The following is a 21,688-nucleotide window of genomic DNA, read 5'->3' as shown; positions in this document are numbered from 1 at the left end:
GAATTTGGACGGAATTTTGAGCGAAACCCTTTATTTACTTCACAGTGGTAGGATGCTCTTGTTCCGTCAGCCATGACGGGAGAGAGCACTTAAGTAATTCACAATTGTATTTTTCGGTCGCCCGCACTGTCCGCAAGGACCCATAGCTCAGTGGTTAGCGTACTTGGAAAAATCAATTGTAAAAAGTGATATTCTCCTGAAGGTTTAAAGTTCAATCCTCAGTGTGGGCGACACGGCTGCGGTGGTGCCTACTATACACAAACTATTTCCAAATGGAGGGAGTATTAACTAGATCATTAAAAACTGGAAAAAAAATTTAGCCCGTTAATTTAGGAGTGCTTTATGCAAAATTAATGACTGAATGTGGTTAAACGTGTGCTTATTTTTGCATTAAATATTAATCCATAACTGCGCATTAAACGGATACCATAATACTTAATTCACAGCACCTATCATAACAAAAGTCCTTACAAAATTTCAGCCAGATTGACCTAGTAGTTTCCAAGAAAAAGTGGAACGGACAGACAGATAAAAAGAAATATTATATACGTTTACTTGTCAGACTATAGGTGAGAGAAACAGAAATAAAGAAAGGTAATGAGTAGGGCTATGACAACAGCATATTCTTTTCATTGTTTTGACTCTCGAGTATATATCCGACACAGTTAATCAACCGAGAACCACATCACTCTATATAAAAGCATATAAGATATCAACAGATATACACTCGAGAGTCAAAACAACAAAAAGAATATGCTGTTGTCCTAGCCCTAGTAATGAGATAGAATGAGAAGGGAATAGAAAAGGGGAAGAAAAGGTCCTTTTGCTGTGAATAGAACATCATTTACTCATTCTGTCTGAAACTAAAATTTTTAATCTTGCTTTGATGAATGGTAAGTGTGATTTAGTAATTAGCTAGCCTGGTTGCCTGGGTGTTCGGAGGTGTGTGTTGAGCAAAAAGAAAGTTGTCGGCAGGCAGGCTCGAACCCGTGATGCGAAAGCGGAAAAGAAAGTGGAGGGGTGTGTAAGGGTGTTGTTGGCTGAGCATACAAAAAAAAAAAAAAAAAAAAAAAAAAAAAAAGAAGATAGTAGTAAGCAGACTCAAACCCGTATCACGAAGGAGGAAAAGAAAGTGAGTGAAAAAAAAAAAAAAAAACTTGAAGTGTTTGCTGTTGCGCCTATTGCCAAACCAGGAGTGACATAGGTTTAAATTAAAGCTAGATAATCGAAAAGAGGTGATGCCTTTTGAAAATATCGGTGAAAAAAAACCTCCCTATAGAAAAATGCCCAGTTGAGGGTGAAGGAATTCATGTTTTTGGCCAGTTTTTCGATATTTGTCATCCGAAGGGTTGAGCTTCAAAATAATACTGATTTCATAAAAATTCGTTGCCTCTGTCGAAAGTTTTAGGTAGACATACATACATACATTAAAACAGACAGGTGAAATTTATATTATAGATCGATAAATTCCCGGGGGGGGGGGGCAATTATTTACAATTTTCAACAACAAAAAAAAAAAGATAAATAGTCAAGAAATAAGTTACCAAAAGCAAAGAAATTTTTTTTCTTACCTGCCTAATTTTTGGGTGTTTTTAAGAATCTTAAAGTGCTTTTATTTATACACTAGCGGGGTGGAGTGGGTAGGGGGTACCCGGTGTGACCCGAGTGTTTGTATGTGTGTGTATTGGGGGGAGCAGGGGGGGTGGGTGATCAAAACAACCCTGTTTAAAAAAAAAAAAAAAAAAAAAAAAAAAAACGTTGGCCGAGTGTTTGGAGGTATAAAAGAAAAAAAGTTTTAGTAGGAAAGTGGGCTTGAACCCCGAACCTTTGACGTGGAGGTGGAAACGAAATGGAAAAAAACCCTGGGACTTAACCGTCTCGGCCACGAGAGAAGAGGAATAAAAAGCATCTTAATTTAACGTTTATAAAATGAAATTAACAGGTGCGAGAAACTTGTGGCGTAATGTTTGATCTTGAAACATGACGCGGCTGCAAGCCAGTTTTCGCTTGTTTTATACTGAAAAGCGAAAGAAACACGCGGCGATCAAAATATCTGGAAAATATAGCGCGTGGAAGTCGGGCAAATTAAATACACACACGATCCTCGTTCTTAAGTTGTAGACGTGATATAAAAAGTTTTAAAAAGCAAGCCGAGCGAGAAGGCCGACAAAAAAAGCCTTTTGCAGACATACACAAAAAGCGAACATACATACATTTTCGCTTTTATATATATATATATAAATTTTATCACTGCCTTTTCAGTCATGTAAACACTACAGATTTAAAGAGTAGTGCAGGAGATTAATCGGTGTGATAACTCAAAAAATTAAACAGAAATACAACTACAACCTGTTGCCAATCGGTAAAATTTACTTTTGAACAGATTTGTATATATTTGTTTAATTTTCTTGAAAAGTATTGTGATTTTCAGAAAATTTAATTTATTCTCAACATGAACTTTGTTAAACAGATTTTTCATACGTATTATTTGGATTTACTGGACTACTGTTCTCACCTTGAGTGTGATTTTCACGTTTTGGTTGATGTAACCACCGACCTTCTTCAGATGCATCCTGCCGAACTTGGGAATGTTTCTGTCACTTCTGTTGTTGGGAATTTGGACGGAAAATCACACTCAAGATGAAAACAATAGTCCGATAAATTGAAATAATATGAATAACCAATCCTCATCTCAAAAATCTAGAAATGTCTGATTTTTCATTTTTGTCTCGTTTGTGGGAGATCTTTTCAGGAGGTAATGAGTACGTGCTCAACAGCGAAAGGGCGACTAGCATGTTATGCATGTTTGAAGGCTCATCTCCCTTCAGGAGTTATAAGCCGAGCAAGTATGACCAATTTGTATTCTTGTTAATATCTCCTCCTCAGTCTCCCGCATCCTCATTGCTATTCTTCGATGGCAGATGGAGTTTATTTCTGGGGGAAAAGATTCATGTCATTTGCTTGATATGTACTTTCTAATCTTTGTCTTGAAGTCTTGGTATGAGATTTTTGTAGTCAGCTGAAAAGCAGGAAAACGGAAGACAGTCCCACAGGCGTGCAGTTTTAAGAAAGAAGCTTTGTTCATGGAATAATTTAGGTAAAAGACAACACTGACCTAACGCCATGCCTTTTCTGGTGAAAACGCTGCTAACAAGTCTGACCTAGAATTAAAGCTTATAGGCAAAAGTGGCATACTGTGCTCTTTGTTTGCTCACAAAACAATAAAAACGGTACATTTCATGGCACCGTTATCGTGGAAATGAACCAAAAATTAATTTAATAAGCCAATGAATATTATTAATGCCTCGCCCCTAAAGAGAAAAATAATCTTTAAAGTGACTGAATGAAAATGGGGAAAGGATGGAGGAGAATGATAAAATTTCTGGTTTTGCTATGAAAAACGAGATTTTTTTCTTTTTCCATAATATTCAACTTCTTTTTTCTATAACAGAAATAGTCATCAAATAGGAGTGACATCTTTTGAAAGCATTATTTCTTAAGGTGAAATACATATTACAATTGTATAATGATGAATTTTAGAGGCTGATCATCCCCATACGATTGCTCTTGCTCCTGTCTCTTTTTTTTTAGATTTTATCATTAAGGAAAACAAATTACTAAAAAATAAATCCCTCTATTCCAATTATGATGAGTGAGGGCGAAACATGTCAATTGACTCGTTTTGATTTTTTTTTTTTAATATAAAATGAATTCCGAAGGAATACGTCTTCCCTTCATGATTGCCTTAATAAAGTTTTATACCCCCAAGAAAATCATGAAATATATATATATATATATATATATATACACATGATGATTGTAACGTCTTGTCAGACGAGTGCCACTCCCTCAGGCACTGAAAGTCCCTCAGCCGAAAATGACTTTAGTCCTGCCAGCAAAATTCACATGCTCAAACACAGACATGACACTGAAGACGGTCACTCGTATACATACATATATATACATGCACACATACATACATACATACACACACAAGACAAGTCAATGGCATACATACATATATATAAATGCAAATATACATATATACACACATACACATCTGTAAACATACACAATGCATAATACATATACATACACATGTACATACATATCAATACACACACGCATATACATATATGCACACACACATATACATATATGCACACACACATATATATATATATATATATATATATATATACATACACATACATAAATATGCACTCATACACAAACATGCACATACATACACATACAAACAATATATATATATATGTACATATATACATATACACACATATACATACACCTGTACATGAACATACATATATACATATAATGATGGCAGATCAATTATTACATGCGTCACAACTTTTCCATGACTGATGGAATATCTATACACAGATGATGTTACAGAGTTTTAGTTTTGTACGACAGCTAAATCTCTCTCTCGGTTCAAAATGTTGACATCCAGTAACAAGCAAGAGCAAGATAGCCAGCAACAAGTCAAATTGCAGACCAGCTTAATGCAGGTACTGGCCTCCCGCTTTGTTTTTTGTTTTTTTTAAATCTAAGATTTGCTTCTCCTAGAGGGGTTGCCTTCACCACGGCTTACGAGAGCCTTTTCCACCCCACATACACATGACAATAAACATGCGTACATACAGATGTACGCCAACATACGTATGCATGTGCACACACATGCAACCATAATCATGTAGAGGCACACACATACATATGCCTATACATACATACACACACATATACATGTAAAATACACATGAAGGAACATTCCAAAAGTCATACATAGTAAGTGATCAGCGGCTGGACCGTTTTTGTCCGCTTTCCTTCTTGATCTTTTTCCTTCTTCCTTTTTTTTTTTTTTTTTTTTTTAAATAAAAAGTTTGTTTTAGATTCACACATATGCAATAAATGATAATGGTGATGACGCTGACAAATTCACAATTTTCCAATTAACTCAATTTACGAATCGACGAAAAACAACAGTCCAATTAATATGAAATTACAGACGCTTGGATTTTTTTTTTTTAATAATAATAATATATATATATATATATATATATATATATATATATATATATATACACACACACATGCTCAATTACCAAAATGTTAATCATGTTGCTTAATATTGGAGTAAATTAACATGGCCTAAATTCTTATTGATATATGTACATTACCATTGGTTAATTGATTTTAAATATATTAAACCTTTGGAATTATCCTTTTCTTTATATAGAAGTTAAAATAGTTTGCTTGCAGCATTGTTTAATGTGTATACAAGGAGAAATTTAGGGTTATAGAAGGCAGAACAATGCAAGCTGTAATGGATAGACTTAAGCTGAAGTAACTTAAAACTTTCAGAAAGTCAAATACACACCTGACGAAGGGAAAACATCCCGAAATATAGCATCATGGACACACCACTTGACGCAAGTAAGAACATCCTACATGTAAAATATTTTATATATAAAAAAATATGTATATATGTATGGTTATACATATACACATGTGAATTGGATGAATAAAATTGAAACTGCACAGCTGGCTTTATATATATATATATATATATATATATATATATATATATATATATATACATACATATCTTTAGCTGGAGTCTTATTACATCTCTGCATTGTCATGCCTTCTATAAACTTAAATTTCTTTTTATACACATTAAATAATGCTTCAAGTAAACTATTTAACCTATCATCAAATAGGAGCTAGTCAAATCTTTTGAAAGCATTATTTTGTAAAGTTAAATTTTAAAATTTTAGAAAAACGAGTAATGCTGTATTTTTATTATTACTTTATGATTTGTTTCTGTAAAAATCTTAAAAAAATTTTATACTAAAAAAATAATTAAGAAATGATTGTTCAAATTAAATAAAAAAAAAATATACAACATCAGGGGTCTACAGACAAATTTCTCTTCAGTTGACGTTTGACAACTAAACATTTTCATTTCCTAGCCAAATAGAAAAGTTACTAGCCAAATCTACATGATTTTTAGAATATGACATCTTCGTTCTGTGATGCGTACATACATCATATTTTTCTGATTATTTTTTCAAATAAGTGTAATTCTAAATATACACCAAATTTTATGTTGAAGCTTGAACGTATAAACATTCAAATTTCTTCAGATGTTTTTTAAACATTCATTAAAAAAGAAAAAAAGACGTATATTGTTCTATTAAACTTTTTATTGTTTAAATAATTTGACTTTGCTTGTTTTATAAAAAAAAAATGTTGAAGACATTTTTCACTAGGTAGATTTGGAAGATTGTCGGTGAAAGAAATACAGTCGCCAAAAGATAAGCATTTCATTATTTCTAGCGTCGCTTTAAAAAATCACTTGCAAATGCGATTGTTTCACTTGCAATCTAGAGTCCTGAAGATTATTTGGGTTTCTAACATTTTCAAATTTAACCTAATGAAATTATACTTTCAGAAGATGTGATTAACTCCGTTTCAATTTTTGTGCCAACCATGCGGCACACATCAGATTTGACTTGAACATAAGATTGGACATAGAATTATTCTTCTTAGCTCAACATTAACAAGATGAGAAAAAAAAAAAAAAAAATTACAAATCGTTCTCATATTAGGGTAGATGCCAGAAAAAGTCTTAAAAAAAAAAAAAAAAAAAAAAAAAAAAAAATTTCATGTAATAAATTATACAGCAATATTCGGTTTCCTAAAATTTTCAAATTTAGAAAGACTCATTCATTTTTTTTATAAGGAAGAGGTAAAAAAAAAAAAAAAAAAAAAAAAAAAAAAAAAAAAAACTTAAGATTTTAAAAAGGTCCACCTCTGCGAAAAGTCGACAAAAAAAGTTCAATTTTACAATAGTGGCGTCATTGACAAATGATGTTCTTTGAACAGTGACACCTGACTTTTATCTTCAAATTTCAATTAAACTAAAAGAAATTCTGGGAACTTTGCAGTAAATTCATATTATGGAATTATTCTCATCTTAAGTGTTATTTTCACAATATTTTGGGCAATGTAATCTTCAACCTTCAGTTGTATCGATTCGAACTTGCGAAGCTAGACTTAGAATTGAAAATTCCAATCATAAGTTAAAATAAACACAGAATGTTATTGAAATAAGGAATGTGGAATTGCAATTGTTTAGCTTACATATCTGTTATTGGAAAAGGAATGTAATGATGAAATTTGTTGTTATAAAAAATGAAAATTAAAATAAAGAATTTAATCGTCAATTGAAATTGTAAACATATTACTCGAAAAATAGGTTACTGAACTTGTTGGGTCATGTCAGTGTGATGCCTGTCATTCCTTATTTCAATAACATTCTGTATTTATTTTAACTTATGATTGGAATTCTTAATTCCAAATCTAGCTTCACAAGTTCGAATCCTTGACTATCCTATTTCATATTTACATTTAACTAATTCCCTATTTTTTTTACTTACATGAAAAGGGGACAGTCCTTTATGATGTAACACTTAGGCAGTATAAATACTGCACTATTGTTCGATTCATCGGAGAAGTTTACGGAAAACGACGGAAGGTGCCAAATGAAAATTTTGCGAGTTTCTCTGACCATTTGTTTTTAATTAAACTATTATTTCTGTCAATAAGAAGCTAATTGAATGAAACATTCATTGAAAGATGAAAACAATTTCAATGAAAAATTGTTAAAAAAAAAATGAAAATATTCTTGAATAATTTATTGGAAAATTTTGACAAAATTTTTAGAAAATTAAAATTCAAATCAAGAAAAAAAAAAAAAACCTTGTAAGGTAAGTTTCATGAATATTTCTGAACAACAAACACCTGATAGGAAACACAAGTGCTTAATTTTTTATTTATTTTTCAAATCAAGATATTTACTTTCATATATAAAAGATGGCATAAATAAAATCAAGATATTTACTTTCATATATAAAGATGGCATAAATAAAATGACAAAAAAAGTAATTGTAACATCTCTTCCAATTTTCGAATTTTGTAATCATGCGCGTATGCCTTTATTTTCTTTTAAAAACAATAGGCGCCCTTTCTTCTGAGGAGTTCAGGGCAAATTAAATAACTGACGTAATAACTACATTAATAATTTTGCGCTAAAAAACAGGTGCCGTCAAGAATTGTGCATGTCAGCTGACTTAAAGGAATAAACAGTAAGATGGTCAACATCTTGAAATTTGGAATACAGACTTTTGTTTGTGCTTATTTGTTATTTGTGAAATATTATTAAACATATTTACACATAAATATATTTGGTCTTTAAAACTGTTAAATTTTTAATTTTGCATATATATATATATATATATATATATATATATGACACAATTCACGTTGACACAAATTCAATGATTGACATAGTTACATGTATGATTTTGCGCTACGAAACAGGTGCCGTCAAGAATTGTGCATGTCAGCTGACTTAAAGGAATAAACAGTAAGATAGTCAACATCTTGAAATTTGGAATACAGACTTTTGTCAATTATTTGTTGTATGCTCTGTAGTTGCATCGAGCTTCATAAATTAAAGGATTGATACAAATAAAAGGTGAAATATAATTGAATAAGCATATTTTCACACAAACCAATGACAGCAAACAAGTTTTCTTTCTGATTTTTTGTATTAGGGTAGCATTACAAGCGTATGCTGTATTTTCATGGACACCGGCAATATTACATACCTAATGTGCTTCAACAAGTCATACCTTTTTTATTTATGGGTCAATTTTTAAAAGAATTATATTGATGGAAAGAGAATAAAATAAGCATTCCAATGATGTTAATTTATTTTTCTTTTATGCGTTCAATGTTTTTATGCTCCAAGTTAAAAACGACAACAACAAAAAGGGAAACACTTTTTTCAATGTTTTCATTTTATCCGTTACGTTTGGAGACATATGCGCAGGGTTAAATTTGATTGGATATGGCTGAAATTTTACAGGCTATACAAAGAAGTCCATCTCTACTGGTGTTTGATTTTTATTTTTACGACCACAGGAAGCAAAGTTACGACCGAGCAAAGTTGACAAGAATATATCAAAATTGATAAGATAAATCTGCATATCTTATCCATTTTCGTACAGATAATAGTTACAGAATCATTTTCATGTATAATGTGTAAATATTTGATAATTATTAATTGCGCGGAATTTTCTTTAAAATTTTATCTTTTATAGAAATCAAATCCGCTTACAGAAAAACGGTCGCTAAGTGCGTCATGTAAAGTATTCTTAAAAATAGAAAACTGTCTTACTAAACTAGTCATTTTTTATTCTGAGTTTGTCAATTTAAATTATTTTCAAGTTTTTCAAATTTGAATTCCAAACAATACTATTTTGTTGTTTTTAACGCTTTTAGTACACATGCACTAAAAGCGTTAAAAAAAAAAAAAAAAAAAAAAAAAAAAAAAATGTACTAAGTACATGCATTTAACTTTTTATTTGTACTTAAGGTAGAATTGTGTTTTTTTAGTGGTAAAAAAAAAAAAAAATTCAAACACATAACAAATAAAAAGTACTTGTGCACTTATGCTATCATGCTGAAATAATATTATTTAGAAACCCATTTTTAACATGGAGAAGGAAAGGTGTTTTTTGTTAACTATTCTGTACTTTCACCTAATAATTAAATAAAAAAGATATTGTGAAACTTGAATTTATTTTTAACTCATTGTCAAGACCATTTTTTCAAATCTGTAAAACAAACCCGTTGTTTTTTGTTTTTTTTAACTCAGGATATCTAATTAATAATAATAATTATAGGCAGTTCGATAAAGAATTTTATTGTGATGCCTTTTGTAAATTTTTACCTTGTTTCCACCTTAACATTTTTCTTTAAAATGACTACCTGAAAAGGTTTCGGAGTACGCTGAAAACGAATACTGCATTTAAATTTTCTGCAAATAACTAGTTTTCCGGATATTAAACAATGTCATTTCTTATGTTATTGCTGATGGCCATATTGGTATGCGCATTTGTGCATAGTTTCGACGTTGCATTTGCATGTTTGCGCATACTAAGATGGCCACCAGCGATAACATAAGAAATGACATTGGTTAATATCCGAAAAACTACTTATTTGCAGAAAATTAAAATGCGATATTCGTTTTCAGCATACCCTAAAATCTATGGAAGTAATCATTTTAAATTTTAAGGTGGAAACAAGATAAAAAAATTACTGTTTTATTTCTTTGTTTACATAATTGAATTTTCAGTAAAACAACAGAATAGAAATGACAAAAATTACCATCAACTAATGAATATATAATTGTTGCTTATCAAGATTCCTAGTATCCTGGTACTGTGAAAGTTACATCGAGGATTCATGTAGAGTACGATTTATGATTGCCTCTCAGAAAATAGGGGTATATTTTGGGCCAGATAGAAAGGATTTACAAAACTGAAAATTGGACTGGTCCCAAAATGCATAAGTTCTGGTCAACTATGGGAATTTTTATCTTTTAAAGAAATCCAAAATCCATACGAAAAATTTTCTTTGATTTATTTCTGAGATTAATTCATATCTAATCATTTTTTTTTTCTTTGAGGGGAGTAGTAAATAACGGCCATGAATGCTCTTTAGGCATTCAATGGCTACACCCGATTAAGCTCTACTTTGGTGAGGAGGCAGGGAAATGCCTATTCTCAATAAAGCTATATTTAAATACCACTATAATACTTAGTTTTTTTCATAAATAGACACCCACTGTATGATACCATGCGCCAGTTTAAAAAAAATTAAAATTTGTACATCTGAATTTATAATTCATGGCTAAGAGATACATCAGATTTGACTGCATAATCAGAAAGAGCACACAATTTTACATAAGACTGCCAATTTTCAGGAGAATAGCTTGAAAAATAAATAAATGGTGGCGAAATTATCGAATTTCTTGAAATGTCCATAAGTTAGCCCACTTTTTTCTAAAGAAAAATGTCCACAGAAAAGCCTAAATTTCGGCACTTAAAATTCTCATAACTTTTGAACTACTGATGGTATTTGCATAATTCAAACGGTTTTAAGCATCTTTTACATAGCTCTTTCCATGCAAGTTGATAAAATAACAATTATCTAAACAGAAAAACCAACTTGTAATGCTAATTAGGGTTAAGACACTCAGCGGTTCGATACTTGACGGTTTTCATAAACTGTCTAGATGATTCCGACGGTCCTTATACTACATAAGTACCAAATTATTAAATACTGTCATTTTAATCCATTCTAAAAATGGCTGCCACAATGATTTCTGCGGCCATGCAAAATTCAAAAAATCATAATTATTTTCTTAAAATCTTGTCCATCTAAAAAAAAAACTGCTTTTATCTTATTAAGCAACACAACTGCAATATTTCGTTTTTGTACTTAAATTTTATCTCTAGCAAGAAATTTCTTTTAAATGGACAGTTTAAACCTTTCTAAAATCATTTTTGAATTTACAATGTTAAGAACAGTTTACGTGATTGCTAAAAACTTAACAAGGACTTTGTGGTGCAACGGATAAAAGTGCTAAATACAATCAATTCTAAATTACACTCTTCAACAGGTTGAAAGTTTCATTCTCACTGTACTAAATGGCTGATAGAACTAATCTTGTGTATTAAATAGAGAGTTTCGTTTGAAATGACAGATTCCCCAGTTCAACAAGACATACCTGAAGAGGTTATTTATCTTCCTCCCATAATAAGATGTGACATAAGGTCAGAAAATGTAGGATTTATTATTAAGCCAGTGCCCTAGAAGAAGAGTACTCTAGCTTGCAAAAATTACCTGGGTAGGTCAGTTAATATTCCCTGGTAGGGATGTCTCGGACAATTAGCAATAAACTAACCCTTTCTAGGACTGTACACCTCAGCCAACATGGAACAAGTCATCTCGACAATAGCCTACGCTCTGGTGGCTTTGGGACCGAAGGAAAACTTTTGGCTGAACCTGAAGAAGGTTGGAGGTCATATTGACCAAAACGCTGTGAAAATAATCTCTATGATAAGAACTCTAGTGTGAATAATCCAAACACAAACTATAAATCTTAATCCAAAAAATTCTGAAACATGATTTAAAGGGAATCCTTAAAAAAATGCTACTTGGCTCAATTTTAAAACATCTTATTCTTGACCTTCGGGCCAAGATCACAGTTTAGTATCTGTTCTGATGTTATACTTCCTTTTCTGTTCTCGGTCAATGGAGGAGAAATCCTTCATGACCGAGATAATTATTTTTGTTCCTATCCTGAGTGTCCCTTTTTGGGGAGCTGGATTTTCCCTATATTAAAAACTGACCTTGTGTCTAACTCTGCCCTCATGGAGGAAGCAAATACATAGGAACATTACATAATATAATTAAAACAACAAAAAAACATTACTAGAAATGTTTGACTACGAGAGACAATTTTTCAACATAGCAATTTTTTTTGTTTTTTTCTTTATAGAAAACCTTATCAAAATAAAACTATTTCTAACATCTTTCAGATAAAACTGATCAATAAGTGCATTTTTAGTCCAGAAATAAAATTTTAATGAACTTTAAAGCCAATTTTTTTTTTTTTTTTACTGGACTTGCTACAAAAAAAATAAAAAATAAAAATAAAAATAAATAAATTCATAAGCAGCCATGTTAAAAAATGGCCTCTCACAGTCTATCAAACAGTAATGTTTTTATGAAAATTATTTTACACATTTTTAAAAACTTCTTTAATAGTTTCGTAAGGCCCTTTTTTAGGATTGTTTTATAATGGAAGGGATAGTGCTTACTTTGCATTTTTTGCAATTCAAAAGTAATTTTGATGGCATATTGAAGGTAATTTATAGGTAGAATTAAAAAATTTGGTTCTTCCCCTATATTAAAAACAAACAAAAAACAAAACAAACAACTCCCCCTAAATCTGTATGATGCATGTATCGATAATAAAATGAAAATATATTCCATAAAAAAAAATCACATAAATCAAATAGTTTTATTTTAAAATAAAATAAAAGAATTTTAAATAAAAAAAAAATTTAATGAGCATCCAAGAAGTGAGTGTTTCGTCAGTCATTTTGGAAAAAAAATCTCAAAAACTAAGCTAGATAACTCCAAACTTGTGAGATTTATGTAGTAACTAGCCTGGGTGCCCGGCGTTGCCCGGAGGTTTGGAGATGTTTGTTGGGAAAAAAAAAAGGGGGTAGTAGGCAGGCAGGCTTGAACCCGTACCATGAAGGAGGAAAAGAATGTGAAAAAAAAAAAAAAAAAATTTAATGTCTTTGCTGTTGCATCCATCGCCAAACTGAAAGTGGCGAAGATTTAAAGCAAGTCAATCGAAAATCTTGGCAAAAAAGCGACCCCCCCTCCTTCGGTCCCAAAGCCACCAGAGTGTAGGCTATTGTCGAGATGACTTGTTCCATGTTGGCTGAGGTGTACAGTCCTGGTCCTGTACAGTTCTAGAAAGGGTTAGTTTATTGCTAATTGTCCGAGACATCCCTACCAGGGAATATTAACTGACCTACCCAGGTAATTTTTGCAAGCTAGAGTACTCTTCTTCTAGGGCACTGACTTAATAATAAATCCTACGTTTTCTGACCTTATGTCACCCATTTGAGGGTGAAAGAATTAATGTTTTTAGTCAATTTTTTTAATATGTATCGTCCGAAGAGTTGAGCTTCAAAATGATACAGATCCCGTGAGGATCTAAATAAAATTACTTGATCAATTTACGTGATTTTTGAAATATGATACTTTCATTTCGTCACAGGTACATACATCATAAAGATTTTTCTTTATTTTCTGTTTTTTTTTTTTGTTTTTTAAATATAGGAGGAGGGGTAGATAAGAAATAGCAGTTTATATACTAAAATCAAGCATTATAATTCATGTGCTCTCCAAAAATAAAGTAAAATAGTATTTCTTGAGAATCGCTATTTTTGTAAATAGGTTTTTAGGGCGGGTGTCCCAAACACAAGCAGTATTTTTCAACCGCATCACTATTGTAAAATTGAGAGAGAGAGAGAGAGGGGGGGGGGAAGATCAATTATTGTAATAAGAAATTTAATAATATCCTGTAGGAAAAGAAGGAGACGAACGCTATTTATCGGTAATCAATCGTTGCATCGAGAAAGAATGAAAGGAACTGTTTTATGTGGATGGAAAAACAGTGAGGATGTCGACGGTTGCTATGGAAACTCGTTAACTACGGAATGCTGGAAGGAGGGTCTGCAGGGGGGGGGGGGGCAGATAAAAAGGAATTAGAACAATCCATCCATAATATTATAAATATATATAAAAAAAATGAGCTTCTCTTGAAGTTTTCAGCTTTAAGATGGCTGGCACTTGAAACATCATCACATTACAACGAGTTTTGTAATAATTTTGGTTCAGTTAATAAATTTAGTAGCCAAACAATACCGTAATAATTAGGTCATATTTCGGTATTTTGAAGTGTAGACAACAAAACGAAAAAAGGTTAAAAACAAACAAATAAATGTTACCAAAAGCAAGATTAGTTATTCTTCTATCTCTATGGATATGTTCTTGTTGTTTGAACGTATTTTAAAGCGTTTATTTACTTCGAACAAAAATATGTCTGACATGAGGCCATTATCTGGGGAATCTCGATAATCGCTCAAAAATCAAAGATTAAACAAAATACTGGTATAAACTCACCCAATAAATGTCACTGAAACTTATTGGGCGTGTTTCTGCAGGTATTTTGTTTATTTTTCGATTTTTAAACGATTGTCAAGATTGTTCAGATGACAGTCTCATGTCAGACATTTTTTCTTATTCTAATCTAATACACGGCACTACTTATGATTCGAAGTCAATAAACGCTTTAAAATAAGTTAAAACAACAAAAACATATGCATAAGAGTAACTAATCTTGCCTTTGGTAACAGTTATTGTTTTTTTGTTTTTTTTTACAATTTTTTCGCTTTGTTGTTACTGCAAAATATCCGTTTATATCATTACGGCATTTATTAACCGAACAAAACTATAACTACTTTGGTTAAGTTAATGTTTCTATTTACTTGCCTCCCCACGAGGGCAAAGTTAGACACAAGGTCGGTTTTTTAATGTGGGGAAAATCCAGCTCTCCAAAAAGGGGCACTCTGGATAGGAACAAAAATAAGAATTGTCTCAGTCATGAAGGATATCTCCTCTACTGACCGAGGACAGAAAAGGTGAAGTGTAGCAATACTACACTGTGATCTCGACCCAAAGGCCAGCTGAAAAGTTCAAGTTAACAAAGAAAAAAAAAAAAACGCAATTCTATTTGCAATATTTATAAAACTGTTCGACAAAAAAATGTAGTGTCCGTGGTTTTTGCCGATACATAACTTTGATGAATACGGTTGGATTGCTTTTATTATTGAAACGAAAATAAAATACGGGAAAACTACAATGAATTTAAATAAAATTCTATTAAAAAAAAAAAAAAAAGGTGCTTGTTAAGATAAGATAGATTTTTTTTTAATATGTGGTTTTAAGCCAAACCACTACTTACTTGTCATGTCGAAAATAATAATATATCCAAAATTTATGAAAGTTCATCCAGTAGAACAACGGCTATTGCGTTTTTAGTAAAAAAAAAAAAATCTATTGTTATGGGCTAAAACAAATCGTCAGACTTTACATTGACGAAAAGGGAGATAAGTATACTCCCTGTATTCGCAATCTTCAAAGTGTTTACATCTAGAGAAAATAATTTTCTACTCAATGAATTTTGGTAATTTTTAAATATATTACTATTTTCGACATGACAAGTAAGTACTGCTGTTTTTGCTTAACACAACACCTTAAAAAAAAAAAAAAAAAAAAAAAAGCGATCTGTCGACTATGTAAACAAGCAAACGAATGTAAACAGAACTAGATCACGTTAGATTGTACGACTTTTATTCGTTTGGTTGTATGGTTGAATGCGACCCAAGAAACGTTTGGTTATCTTTACGATTACGGTTTTCAGTTCATCTCCGCTTGCCCCTCCCGGGCTCCCCTCATGTTAAGAATGTTTTATTTTATTTTTTTTTTTTTAATAACGTCAGAAAAGCACTTCTTAACATGGGGAGTTCCTTTACCTACTCTGTACTTTCACCTAACAATTTAATAAACAAAAAAATACTGTAAAAAAAAAAAATCGATTAAAAACACGAGGAACCGGAAGTGAAATAGAAACAGTAACTGTAAATATAACCAAACATTTTATCATCTTTCTAAAACAGTAATAGACAACATCTTGTCTACACATTAAATTGTTTTTTTTTTTCTTTTTTTTTTTTGCTATCTATTAACTATCAATCGAATATTTTATGGAAATAAAATAAAACTTCTTTTTTTAAAGTCATATTATATATATATATATATATATATATATATGTATATATGTATGTACCTATTTATAATGCCTCCCCACGGGACAGTTAGACACCAGGGTCGTTTTTTAAACGTGGAGAAAAGGTACAAAAATAAAAAAATTGTCTCAGTCGTGAAGGACTGCTCCTTCATCGAAAGAGAACAAGAAATGGAAGTGCAGCAACAAGCAGCATCTGAAGAAAGATACTACACTTTGATCTTAACCAAAAGGCCAAGTATGTATATATGTAAACATGTCATTTGCTCTGGGCCCACAACCCGGAAATATGTTTCGACCGGGCAAAAAATAGACTTTTTTTTTTTTTGCACATATTTAAATATTTCATTTAAAAACTATGTATTTTTTTTTTTATTATTAACATTACGCTCTACAATTTGTTATGAGCGTATTGTTAAAAAATATTAGATTTTAATAGATTTTTATTAGTTAAAGAAAACAAACAAAAAACAAAATAAACAAAAACAAACATCAACTTGATTTTTCTCGGTATTTTGGTCCTACCTAATTGGTACTTATGCAGTATACAGACTGTGCTAAATTAACGTTATGATTTGAAAAGCTATTCTTATGGGGAGGGCGTTTTATAACTATTCTGTACTTTCATCTAACAAGTTAAAGATACCGTAAAATTTGAATTTAACTTAAAAATCATTACTAAAAATAGCACAGTTCGTCATAAATACAGAATACTTTGTGATTATATATATATATATATATATATATATATATATATATATATATATATATATATACATCGTAATTTTTTTTTTTGCAAGAAATAAAAACAGAAATAAGATTTAAAAACTTCGTAACTGAAATCAAATCATCAAATTGACTTTGTTCGTTATGCTTGCGCAGTTTACCAACCGTCATAGTTTTGTTAGATAGGATTTTCAGGTTAATTCAGTTTTTATGGTATCTTTTGTTGACGAAATTTTTAAGTGAAAGTTACAGAATCATTAAAAAGCTACCCCTTTCCCATGTTAAGAATGGGTTTCTAATTGACGTAAAAATATCAGCATGGTCCGTATTACACAAGTACCCATTTTTTTTTGTGCTAAATGCACTTACTGATCCGCGCTATTTTTTAAATCGTATTTCCAAGTTTAATTAAAGGTTTATATGTTTTTTATTTTTTTATTCAATTGTAAGGCATTGTACAGAATAGGTACAAAACACCCTCCCCATGGAAGCTTTTTAAATAATAACGTTATTATTTCAGTACGGATCAGTAAGTGCATGAGTACCTTTTTTTATTTTTTAAAAATTACAAAAAAAAAAAAAAAAAAAAAAAAAAATTATTTTTAAATAAAATGTGGAATAATATCATCATTTACTTTCCTCCCCACGAGGGCAGAGTTAAACACAAATTTGATTTTTAATCGGGGGAAAATCCAGCTTTCCAAAAGGGCACTCTTGATTGGGACAAAAACTGAAATTATTTAAATTTATAAGGATTTCCTCTTAATTGACCGAGGACAAGAAAAGATGAATTGTAGTATCAGAACAGATACTACACTTGGGAATTAATTACTTATTTGTAGAAAACCTCAAAACAAAGATTACATTTGAAATAAATTAGGCATCAAAAGTGTGGAGAAATTGGGTGTTGTTGGTCAATGGTCAGATGGTCATTCATACTTTGTCTGAAATGCTAAAAATGTCTAGTACACTCTTAACTAGAATTCGGTTATATATATGTATAAAAAAAAATTTTTTAAAAGGGGCACTTACAAATTAAGGGGTCCATATCCTACTTAAAATGGTCCCTACTTTGTTGGAAATTTTGCTGTTTGTCTAGTTAAAAGACCGTGCAATTTTTAGATAAGATTTAATTTAAATTCAATTTATCAGTATCTTTTTATTTAATTGTTAGTTGAACGTACAGAATAGTTTTAAAAAATAATTAAGATCCTCTCCCCCTCCCATGTTAAAAATGGCTTTCTAAATAAAGTTACTATTTTAGCACGATCCGTAAACTGCACATGTACTGAAATTTTGATCCTAGACAAAAAAAAAGGTACTTGTTAAGATAGAGAGTCGACAGATCGATTTTTTAAAATATGTCGTTTTAAGCAAAAACAATATTATGTATTTGTCATGTAGAAAATAGTGATATATCCAAAGATTACGAAAAATCATCGCGGAGAAAGTTATTTATAGTTAAAAGTAATTTTTACGGAAAACTGGGTAAAATTGCATTTTTCTCAAAAGAAGGTGAAGAGTTCACACACAGAGTACATAACTCGGAACGCAAAATTTAGATTACATTTTAATGGCTTTCGACATTTTTCGCCTATAGCGATAGACATTTTTTTTTATTAAAAATACAATAGCAGTTGAAATGAATTTTTGTAATTTTTTGGATATATTACTATTTTCGACATGACAAGTAAGTAATATTAGTTTTCCTTAAAACGACATATTTAAAAAAAAAAATCGATACGTCGACTCTATAGCAACCCTCGCCCCTCAAAAAAGGAACTATAAAAATAAATATTAAAAATGTAGGTACTTATGCAGAGAAGGTAGCGTGCTGAAATAACGTTATATCCCGGAGGCCAGGAAAAAAAAATACAACTTATTTTTATATATGGGTCGTGGAATTGCATTCATTTGTAAAAGATCTGGCTAATTTGCATATTCTTTTAAACATTCATTTTAATAAATTCCTCATTAGTCTTTTCGGTTTTCTCATGGGATGATCAACTTTAGTTAACTGTTACGTGTAATTATATTCATGCAGATATTCTACATGATTTATACTTGCGTAATATTTGCGTAAAAAGGTTATAGTAAACACAAACCTCTTTCTATATATATTTATGTATGCGTATATTTGTTTAAAAAACTTTGCCTACCAAACTCCTGTTAGTTTTTGGTCTACAGACATGAAACTTAATATATAGGGTATTCGAACCCATGCGAAACTTTATTTAGCCGGGCAAAATCGGTGCAAAAATGTGAAAATTAAAAAAATCGAATTTGCCAGGTGACGGTCGAACGACGGCATTACGAATATGCATGTGTAACGTAATAGCTATTGATTCAGGTTTTAATTTTTAGCCTTGCCAAGATGTCTTCATAGCTCAGGCATTAACGTCAAAGGAAAGAGTAAATCGTAAGCTAAACGTTTTGGTTTCGATTCTTGGTGGTGGCGCACGCACGAGTCATTTTTTTTATTTTTATTTAGTTATTTTTTTTTTTTTTTAATCATTACTATATATTGGGTCCAATATAATATAATAATAAATACGAAATCTGCATTAATCCAAATACCATATTTAAACGTATTTTACGACCGGGCAATGTCAGGTGGCCTGATAATATATATATATGTATACATAACACAGTACCTTCCACCAAAAAATATCCCTGTTGTTGATAAAAAAATCGATCGATTCTTATTGTTCAACTAAAAAAAAAACAAATCAATTATAGAATAGTGATGCTGCTGCGAGTGCTGCGGTAAAAAAACAAACTTTTTTGATTTTATAAATTTTAACCGTTCGACACAAGTTCACTTTTAACTCTACAGAAATATTTTTTGTTGTTTTCATTTTCGGAAGAGTTATACTAGTGAAAAGGGAAGACAATCCGGGTTTGTATTACTGTACACAGATTCGAAAAAGTTGTCAAAAAGCAAATATATAACAAATAAATGTTATCAAAGGCAAGATAAGTTATTTTTCTGCCAAACTGGATATATTTTTTGTGTTTTTATTCAATGTAACATTTATTCAGCTCGAAAAACATACAGTGTTTACCGATGTATTCGAAAATTCAAGATGGCGTCTCACACCCTCTTTAACACCGTAAGTATGGAAAAAGGTGTTATAAATAGAAAACTATACAAAATACTATTAAAAACCCGCCGAGTATATGTCAACCTATGTCACGGTAACATATATTGAGCGAGTTTTTAACAGTATTTTATCCGGTTTTTTATTTATAACATCTTTTCCCACACTTACCGTGTTAAAGAGAGAATAAAACGCCATCTTGAGTTTTCGAATACATCGGTAAACACTGTATGGTTTTCGAGCTGAATAAACATGTTACATTGAATAAAAACATGAAAAATATATCCAGTTTGGTAGAAAAGTAACTTATCTTGCCTTTGATAACATTTATTTGTTATATATTTGTTTTTTGACAGCTTTTTCGAATCTATGTGTACAGTAATACAAACCCGGATTTTCAAGTTAAATTATGTGTTGGTACTCAATACTCGTAGTCATGCATTTTACCAACCGTGCTGAAATGATACCATTATTTAGAAACCTATTAACATGGGGAGGAGCGGATATTTTGTAACCTGACAATTTAATAAACAAAATATATCGTAAAAACTGAACATTCTATTTAACAAAAAACAGCACGTTCCGTATTCTGCACAAGTACCTCAGTTTTTACAGTATCTTGTTTATTAAACTGTGAATTGAAAGTACAGAATAATTAAAGTCTCTACATGTTAAGAATGGGTTTCTAAATACTAAACATTATTTCAGCATGATTGGCAAATTGTACTAGTAACAGTCACACAGACACACACAAAGCCAAATTTATCAAAACGGAACAGGCTCAACAACACTATTCAGAAGATCAGTTAAATATATTAAATAGAAGATGAGGAATAAAAAAGAAAAAGAAACCTAGGTAATGGCATTTCGAAGCTAAATGCTTCTCATCAGGAGAGAAGGGTCAGAATTGCTGCTCTATCGTTATTTTTATGGCAAATGCTCGTATGAGGTCCAATCTATGATCCCTCCTTGTCAAAGTTTCACACAAAAAAAAAACACTCTACTAGCTACAACCACTATCAACAATTTCAACCACGCTCTATCTGTGCCTAAATCTAAATACATATTTCATGAACAAAGCTTCTTTCCTAGAACGGCCCGCGTGTGGAACACTATCCCATTGTCCTGCTTCCCGGTCAACTACAATATCGTAGCCTTCAAGTCTAATGTAAACAAGTTCTTGTTCAACCGCTCCCTTAAATAATCAAGTTGTATCCAACTTACATAATTAACGATTACTACTGTCCCACTTTACATTTATTAACCCGTATACCCGTGGTATTTGGGTCTTGATAATTCTCTCGTAAAAAAAAAAAAAAAAATTGTTGAACCTCTGACAAGACGAGTAACACCGTCGAAACGTTGAATAATTCGCGTAGGTTCATATATATATATATATATATATATATATATATATGAGTTTGTATATCAAAGTATGAACTTGATATCGTAATGTGTACATTATAAAAGGATACGTTTGAAGAAATGGCCCACTGCAAATAAAAAGAAAAACAAATCGCTAAAACAA

General features: G+C 31.1%; 1 protein-coding gene across 1 annotated transcript in view; it reads right to left on the bottom strand.

Annotated features, from left to right (window-relative positions):
• Positions 1-21,688, bottom strand: part of LOC145249716 (MAU2 chromatid cohesion factor homolog) — an 80,617-nt gene that overhangs the window by 58,415 nt on the left and 514 nt on the right. The window contains exon 2 of the mRNA XM_080111594.1: positions 21,636-21,653. Coding sequence (XP_079967720.1) covers positions 21,636-21,653 — 18 coding nt within the window. The remainder of the gene's footprint in view (positions 1-21,635; positions 21,654-21,688) is intronic.

This window comes from Euprymna scolopes, chromosome 28 (genome assembly GCF_053919585.1).
Source record: "Euprymna scolopes isolate OS-2025 chromosome 28, ASM5391958v1, whole genome shotgun sequence".
Classification (NCBI taxonomy): domain Eukaryota; kingdom Metazoa; phylum Mollusca; class Cephalopoda; order Sepiida; family Sepiolidae; genus Euprymna; species Euprymna scolopes.
Note: the sequence above shows the minus strand (reverse complement) of the source record. Positions and strands in the feature narration are given on the sequence as shown.